This window comes from Podarcis cretensis, assembly GCF_951804945.1.
Source record: "Podarcis cretensis genome assembly, chromosome: 13".
Taxonomy (NCBI): Eukaryota; Metazoa; Chordata; class Lepidosauria; order Squamata; family Lacertidae; genus Podarcis; species Podarcis cretensis.
In genome coordinates, this window is record NC_137182.1 from 33,890,312 (window position 1) to 33,899,148 (window position 8,837).

The following is an 8,837-nucleotide window of genomic DNA, read 5'->3' on the forward strand; positions in this document are numbered from 1 at the left end:
AGATACAACATGAGCTGAAATTGGTGAGGCCATTCTCTGTAGCAGCCCCTAAGTTGTGGAACTCACTTTCCTCAGAGGGGTTTCTAGCACCGTCATTATACAGCTTTCAGTGAATGCTGGAGATGCACTCGTTCACGCTGGCATCTGATTCTCCTGGTGTCTATTTTTAGGACCCACCTTATCTTTATAATTCTGTTGTTAAACTGTTTTTCATATTGCATACAACTGTGTATTAATATTATCATTGTGTTTTAATAGTTGTAACCAAACCTGGGACCTTAGGGTGAATGGTGGGTAATGTAATAGTAGTAGCATTCTTATATCTCCACCCCCATTGTTCAGCCTGGACACTGAGGTCCTCCTCTGAGGGTCTTCTGCTGGTTCCTTCACTGTGAGAAGCAAACTTACAAGGAATCAGATAGAGGGACTTCTTGGCAGTGGCGCCCTCCCTGTGGAACGCCCTGTTTTAAGATGCCAAGGAGATAAAGAACTATACAACTCTTAGGAGACATCTGAAGGCAGCCCTGTATTGGGAAGGTTTTAATGTTTGATATTTCACTATGTTTTTATATATATGCTCTAAGCTTCACAGAGTGGCTGGGAAATTAAAAAAATATTAGTAGTAGTAGTAATAATAGAAGAAGAAATAGAAATAATCAAGCACCCATGCTTTAATTCACATGAGATCCTTAGCAACAGCATTTCCAATGATACATTTAAGTAGTATTACAATAAAGAAATGGATATATGGTTTCATTTTGTTTTTCTTATAACTTGATCCCTAATGTTCAGATGAGGAGCAGAACTCAGAGAAACTAATAATGGTGGACTTCCAATAAAATGCATCTAAGAGAAAAATAAAAAGATAAAGACAGACCTCTTTCATATTTTCCTTTGCATTATATGTTCTCTACTATTTAGGTCAGGCCTCAGCACAATGATGTAGCATTTAGGGAAAAATATGCAACCCAGTAAGCCAGCAGTGGAGCATAAGATGGAGAAGATCTCCACAGCCACCATGTATTTTCCTTTGGTGCTCAGATAGGTGGGAACAAAGGATAACCACACACTGCAAAACAGCAACATGCTGAAAGTGATGAACTTGGCTTCATTGAAACTGTCAGGTAACTTCCTGGCTAGAAAAGCCACAATGAAACTGATAATGGCTAGAGAGCCCATATAGCCCAAAACACAGTAAAACATGGTAGCTGAATTCTCATTACAAACTAGTATGATTTCCCCATAGAATGAATGTGGGTCTGTATCTGGGAATGGAGGAGCAGTACTTAACCAAAGAGTACAAACACCAGCTTGAATAAAAGTGGAGAGAAAGATAATAGAATTTGCTGTTCTTTTGCCAACCCATTTCCTCATTTTGGCACCTGGTTTGGTTGCCATGAAGGCTAGAACCACAGTGATGGTCTTTGCCAATACAGAAGAGAGGGCCAAAGAGAAGATGATGCCAAAAGCTGTTTGTCGGAGAGGGCAGGTTGCCTTTCCGGGCTGTCCGATGAAGAGCAGGGAACAGAGGAAACAAAGCAGGAGGGAAACAAGAAGGATGTAGGTGAGGTTCCGGTTGTTAGCTTTTACTATTGGACTCTCCTTGTTCTTCATAAAAATTCCAAGAACTAAAGCTGCGACAAAAGAGAGAGAAATAGCCATAATAAATAAGATGATCCCCAAATCTTCGTTGTAAGTAAGGTAGCTTATAATCCTTGGAATGCACTGAGTTTGGTTTTCATTGGCATACTGGTCTTCTGGACAATTGATGCAGCAATCCATGTCTTCAAAAATAAAAGTTAAAGAAGAGGAAGAGTGATTTTAATATTCCCAAATGCAGAACAACATCTGTCTAAGAAATCTTAAAACCTTATGAGAATATATCCCTTTGTTCTCTTGCAGTTCTTTTTTTTTAAAAAAATGTACTGTGTTGTTTGAAAAATATTTATTTAAGATTTAAACCTCCATTATATCCATGCAGTTTACAGTCTCCTAAAAAATAAACACTAGATATCTTTTGTCAATGGGACGCAGGTGGCGCTGTGGGTTACAGCCTCAGCGCCTAGGGCTTGCCGATCGAAAGGTCGGCGTTTCGAATCCCTGCGGCGGGGTGCGCTCCCACTGCTCGGTCCCAGCGCCTGCCAACCTAGCAGTTCGAAAGCACCTCCGGGTGCAAGTAGATAAATAGGGACCGCTTACCAGCGGGAAGGTAAACGGCGTTTCCGTGTGTGGCTCTGGCTCTGGCCAGAGCAGCTTCGTCACGCTGGCCACGTGACCCGGAAGTGTCTCCGGACAGCGCTGGCCCCTGGCCTCTTAAGTGAGATGGGCGCACAACCCCAGAGTCTGTCAAGACTGGCCCGTACGGGCAGGGGTACCTTTACCTTTACCTTTATCTTTTGTCATGAAAATGGCTGGATATTTCTATATATGTATATTTATTTTTTTGACTAGTATTTTCTAAATTAGTTAATTTTATAATTTGTTTTTAAGGGGAGGATGGGAAGGCTGCTATGCGAGTAAGCCATGGTGAACAGAATGGCTGGGGCAGGTTTCAGTAGGGGAGTTGTATTGGGACATCTGATCACAGTGATCACAGGCAGGAAGAGTTGTCTGAGGGCCAGATCATGGCATTACCAAGGAGGTAGGTTTAGTCATTGTCTGAAGACTGTCCCTGCCTCTGTGTCTGATCCTGACCAAAAGAATACATGTATCAACAAGGGTGTCCCATATGACCTTAAAGTGGCACTGTGCTATACAAGGTCAGTGATTCACAAGACCACAGCCATCCAGGGCTGGGCAATGGGCCCTTGCCAGAGTGGTACATACTCTAGTTATCACCCACTTGAATTACTGCAATGCGCTCTGTGTGGCGCTACCTTTGAAGGTGACTCAGAAACTACAACTAATCCAGAATGCAGCAGCTAGACTGGTGACTGGGAGTGGAATCTACATTGGATCACAGTACATTTCCAAGCAAAATTCAACGTCTAAATGGCCTTGGGGCTATATACCCAAAGGAGTGTCTCCATCCTGGCTACTGAGGTTCAGTTTCACGGGCTTTCTGGTACGAAGTGAAGTTACAGGGAACCAGGCAGGGGGCCTTCCTGGTAGAGGCACCTCCCATGTGGAATGCCATCCCATCAGATGTTAAGGAAAATTTTGTCTTTTAGAAGACTCCTGCTACCCTGCATAGTGAGGTTTGTCATGTTTGATTTTTTTTGTATTTTTAATTTTTTGAAGGGAGCCACCCAGAGTGGCTGGGACAACCCAGTCAGATGGGTGGCATATAAATACTAACCTTATTGTTATTGTTATTTTTATTGTTTTTGCTATTATTCTGTCTCCCACCTTTCTTATCAGATATCATCCCTTCTGGACATGGCACACAATCATAGCAGCAAAATTTTGCTCCCTCCTTCTTTTTCCTGTTGTAGCCAGGATAGCAGTTGTCATTACACACAGAAACTGGTAGTACCTGCACAGAAACATGATGGATGTTCAGAAATAATGTGAAGATGGGGAGTTGTTTGTTTTTTGCAAATAGGGAAAGAAGGGAGCTTTAGTTCATCCAATCTTACAGTTCTGTACATTTACTGAAGCTATCGGTATAGGACTGAGCTTCAGGGGGAAACCATAAGTGAGGGTGTTATGTGATTCCATGTCTGAGCTATTTCTTTTCCTGTACGGACATGATTTACCAATGAAATGAAATGAAATGAAATGACATTTCTAAAGCCTAAACCTATTCAGAGCTGCTCTCCCCACACCCAGTTAAACATGATTAACTAGAATAATACTCCTGAGGATGACCCTTTAAACTATATTGCTGCTCTTATGCCCAGAACATAGACATAGGCCCCTTGTAATTGAGAATGAGTTTAGGAAGTATGAAGAGATTTCAGTGATCTTTTTCAATAAGATGTAACAAAAACAATTGAATCTGCTTCACATGAAATAACCTGGTTATACAGGAGCAATTCTAACAGCAATTTGCAGGGGTGTGTGTCTCAAGATATCCTGTTTATTAAAAAACTGAAAAAATCCAATAAACTGGAAGATTCTCTGAAAAATGCAGGTAAAGATCAAAGAGATGTCACTAGTCTGTCTATACATCTTTAGAAAGAAAGGGAGGATCTTTAGAGTACCCGGCATATTTTGGTACCTAAAGCGGAGTCAGGAGAATGAACTGGTATGATGAACGTTTTGTCTCTTACTGTATATACCGTACTTTTCTCTCTATAACACACAGATTTTTTCTCCTAAAAAGTACGGGGAAATGTCTGTGCGTGTTATTGAGTGAATGTGTGGTCCCTGGAGCCGACTGGCCCGAGCGCAGGGGCAAAAATCAGGTAAAAATCCAATCGCGCGAGAGAGGAAGCTGTTGCTTTCCTGCATTCTGCCTCAGGGTCTTACTGCCCACCCGCTTCTGTTTCAGTTGCTGTGTGCTCAAACTGAACAAAGAGCAGGCAAATCCCCTCTCCTCCAGGCAAGCAGAGGGGAAAGGAAAGGATCGCATCCTTCCTTCTAATTCCATTCCGTGCTCCGGTGCTGCTGCGTCCAGGGAAGCATTTTAGGGACTCGCAGGCAGCCGGAAAACATGCAGGTGGGGGAGAGAGAGGGCTGGCTTGGGTGGCTGGGGGGGAAAAAAACTTTTGCCTTCCTTTCCTCCCTCCCGTTAAACCCCTCTCCTGCATTCTTAGCCAGCTGCTTCTCTGCACACCCCTCTTGTGCTCCTTGTCCCTTCTGTGTTTTTCTTTCCCTCCCCACTTAAAACATGGTTACAAAGCACGGATCCACACGGATCCTCAGGATCTTTGCATTGGGTCACCCCAAATTCACCATCAGATCACATTACATGTCCATGGCTATAGCCTGCACCAAAAAAATCATGCACCCACTGTTGCCTGGGGCTGCAGTGGTGCAAAAACGTGGTTACAAAGCATGGATCCACATGGATCCTCAGGATCTTTGCATTGGGTCACCCCAAATTCACCATCAGATCACATAGCATGTCCATGGCTACAGCCTACACCAAAAAAACATGTACCCACTGTTGCCTGGGGCCACAAAGGTGCAAAAACGTGGTTACAAAGCACAGATCCACGGGGATTCTCGGGATCTTTGCATTGGGTCACCCCAAATTCACAATCAGATCACATGTCTGTGGCCACAGCATGAAGCACAAAAATGATACATCCACTGTTTCTTCAGAATTCCCCCCCCCTTGTTTTCCTCCTCTAAAAACGATGTGCGTGTTATGGTCAGGTGCGTGTTATAAAGCGAAAAATAAGGCACTCAATAGTTTTTCAGTATGTCTCACCTGATTAAAGCTTTGGTGCCAGACAATTTGGTCATCATGAATGGTTAACTCTTTGCCTCGAGGAGCCTGAGGATCTAGTGTTCCAACTTTTACTCTAACCACTGATGCATTCAGAAACATCATCCAATTTGTAACATCAAAGCCTGTTATTAATTCTCCATTGTCATCAAAATGTATTGTTTCTCCAACACTGTTATTGAACATGATGAGCTTTAGAAAGTGATGGATCTGTATTCAAAGACAATCCGAAGACAGGAAGAACTAGGTCTTTGAAATGATTTCATTGAGGTTTACAAAGGCCTATCATACTACATTTTATTTTTGGACAGTATTTGTTGTGATTCTATGTTTCTAGTTGTCTTCATTTGTCGCAATTTCAACCTTCACTATTTTATAATGAAACTATCATTAATTATCCATATGGATTCATAAATGAGAACAGCATAAAACAGAAAGAACACCCAAATATTTTGAGTGAATAGTGTGAGAGAAAGAGAAAGAGAGAGAGAGAGAATGAATGAGAGTTGTAATGACCTGCCATGGTTGCACCTTCTGCAACACCAATCTCCAATCTTCTAACAACCTTCTCTGCTTCAATCTCAACCTGTATAGGTCATGCAAAGCATGTGCCACAGCATAGACAGCATTGTAGACACTGTAACTATGGCCAGTCATCTTCATTTCAAACAAAATCCCAGGAATGCTCTCCAGCTTCTCCTTCCCAGTGCATGTTTCCTTATAGGCTTCCTCCTGCTTCTTTAATGAACAGCTGAATGCCTGTTCCCAGAAGTCCTGGATAAATCCATCGCCTTTCACCCCAAAAGGTGTTATCTCCTTAATAAATTTTTGAAAGCTTGGTGGCTGATTTGAGTGAGCAGTGAAGGATATGGAACCATGGAAGGTTTGCATATCCCATGTCTTCTGAATTGTCACTGATGTGAAATCCCAGTGGGATGTAACAATCCACACTTTACCAAGGGGAGGCCATTCCATATAGGTTGCTAGAAAAATAAATATCCTCACAATCTGAAAGGATGGAGGTTCTCCATAAACAAAAAATATATTGGCATTATTCTCAAAGATAACTTCATAATTTTTAAACTGCTTTAAAATCAAGTCTATCATCTCCTCCACATAATCCCATTTTGGCATTCTTACTATGAAGGCATAACAGATTCCATTTTGAGCAAGCATTGGCATCATTGTCTGTAAAAACCTGTCCCCTTTGTCATCATTCACAGCACCAACCCCAACCCATTTCCATCCAAAATGCTGAAGTAATCTTACAACTCCCATTTGCTGGTAGGATTCAGTTGGGACCATTTGGTACAGAAAAGGGAATAGCATTCTAGAACCTTTTAATGGCAAGAAGGATCCGTAAGGGAGCTGAAATAAAATGTATAAGAATTTTTGGAATTAATCTTATCCCTTAGAATTATAGGATTGTAGTGGATTGCGATATCCAATTGTCATTCATGTATGTCAGCAAACATGGTCATTTGGGTTTTCAAATACAAGCAAAAGGAATTTTTGAAGTTTTGTATTTCTGGATCACAAGCCAGGCATTGGGCTGGAATTGAATAATCTCAGGGAGAGTTGAGACTGATTCAGCAAACTGAACTATTACTATCCAGAATAGGACTAGAGGGGCATGTCCAGTCCTAGCAGCTGACAAACAGTTATTGAGTAAACCTTTCAAAGTAGCTGTGAGTCCACCTGCAGTTTTCATAATCAAGACTCAATTTAAACAATCTGCTTACCAAAATATCACTAGGAGTATGGTTAAAACTGCTTTCATAAGAGCAATATACTACGCCATATGTGCACGCTTCATACCTTCATACACACAGCTTACCTGTGGAGTTTTGTGGGTGGCTGAAATGAAAGCCATATTGACAGAGATCTCAGAGAAACATCCTCCAATGATAGCTATCAGTTGGTTCTGCCTGTCACAAGTGAAGTTGGGAACAAACATCTTTTGTGTGGAAAGCAGGCTCAGTGTGGCCTTATAAGTCATTCTTGCAGTCAAGTAACTATTGAGGATGCGGATACCCAGAGAGACGTTTGGCAAGATGTTGGGATTCTCATTGATCTCTTTGACAGCAAATGCTAAGGCCAGGATGTGCTGGTAGTTCTTAGGCACTGAACTGTAATAAAGGTGACAGCTGTTTAATAAAATCACCACCACCACAACAAAATGCATTTGTACTCTTCAGCATCTTTTATCCAAATGTTTCCGAGATGGTGGCAAACTTTAGAACGATAGAAAATAATGGACTTAAAAAGAATTGAGATTTAAAATACATTCTGTAGACTGAAAGGGAGAGAAAACAGAATTTGTCTTACACAGGTTCATCGACCCATATCTGTGTAGGTTGTTCCTTGAAACTGAGGCTCTCATAGTTTAAGAAGACTTGGGAAACCACCTCCCCAATGATGAGGTCACCAGGCTGGTAAAATTCATGTGGAATAGGGAGAGGATCATCATATATGCTGCAGTTAATGGAATACTTCTTGCATACAGCATGAGACAGAAGTACAAGCAGCAACACCACCAGAAGCATGTTCCTATTGAAAAAGTTTCACCTCCAAATGTACATTCTCATGTTTACATCTACAGCAGTATATGTAGCTATTTTCTTTTTACCTACAGACTGACGTGGATGTATCTAATGGTATCTGTAAACCATCTCCTGGTTTTATATTCAATAATGGTTCTCTTTAATGAATATTTCCAAACAGCATACTCTATTTATCTCTGCACTTTCCCCTCTGTATGAATTCAAACCTTCTTATGTTACTGTTCAAGTAGAAATATCAAAGGTTTTCATTGGTGTACAAATAAAGGAAGTGTAACACTGATGATTCTCTATGAGTTTGTCCAAAAGAATGTGAAATTCCTTATAGTGAGGTGGTGTTATGGTTCAGAATGTGTCCATGTGCTTTTATTCATACCTAACCAAAGAGGTGAAGATTTGCCCAGAAAATATTTGGGAACTGGATTATTCAGTTGGTAAGGAGAAAGGATGAGGACAGGAATATTCCCACTATACTTTTTGGCACTTAAAATTGTGACAGAATCAGTTGATGAGAAACATACTCTAACATGTGTAGGGGAAATAATCATAAAAGAAAATGACAGAGCCCTGCCCATGCCTATATTAGGTGCTCAAGAATACAAGGTATTTATATGTTCTTTTCCAGATACTGATTGTTGATCTTGCTGAAGACATCTGTCCCTCCATTGTGTAAGAGGATGGATGCCAATAATTTTGACAATGATTGGTGTGATTAAAATCTCCCCTGTGTATTGATGTTCCTTGAAGTTGTGCCATGAATAACAAGAGTACTACGTGTATTTTTCTACCAGAACTCTACAGACATTCTTTTCTTTTCTGAGGGGTAACAAGTGGCCAGTAGCAGTTAGCCAGAAAGTTGTACACTCCTTTTGTCCTGGACTAGAGTTAAATTCACACAAACAGACCACTCGCTTAAAGGCCAAGAAATCTAACACTGT

The 8,837-nt window shown here is 41.2% G+C and overlaps 1 protein-coding gene across 1 annotated transcript; it reads right to left on the reverse strand.

The window, feature by feature from the left end:
* Nucleotides 1-882: 882 nt before the first annotated feature.
* LOC307201595 (vomeronasal type-2 receptor 26-like) lies at nt 883-7,337 on the reverse strand (the record flags this gene model as incomplete). The annotated part of the gene is made up of 5 exons (XM_079950875.1): nt 883-1,784; nt 3,349-3,475; nt 5,321-5,548; nt 5,855-6,706; nt 7,176-7,337. 5 exons carry the CDS (start codon nt 7,335-7,337, stop codon nt 883-885), a joined length of 2,271 nt encoding a protein of 756 aa, XP_079807001.1.
* Nucleotides 7,338-8,837: the final 1,500 nt, after the last annotated feature.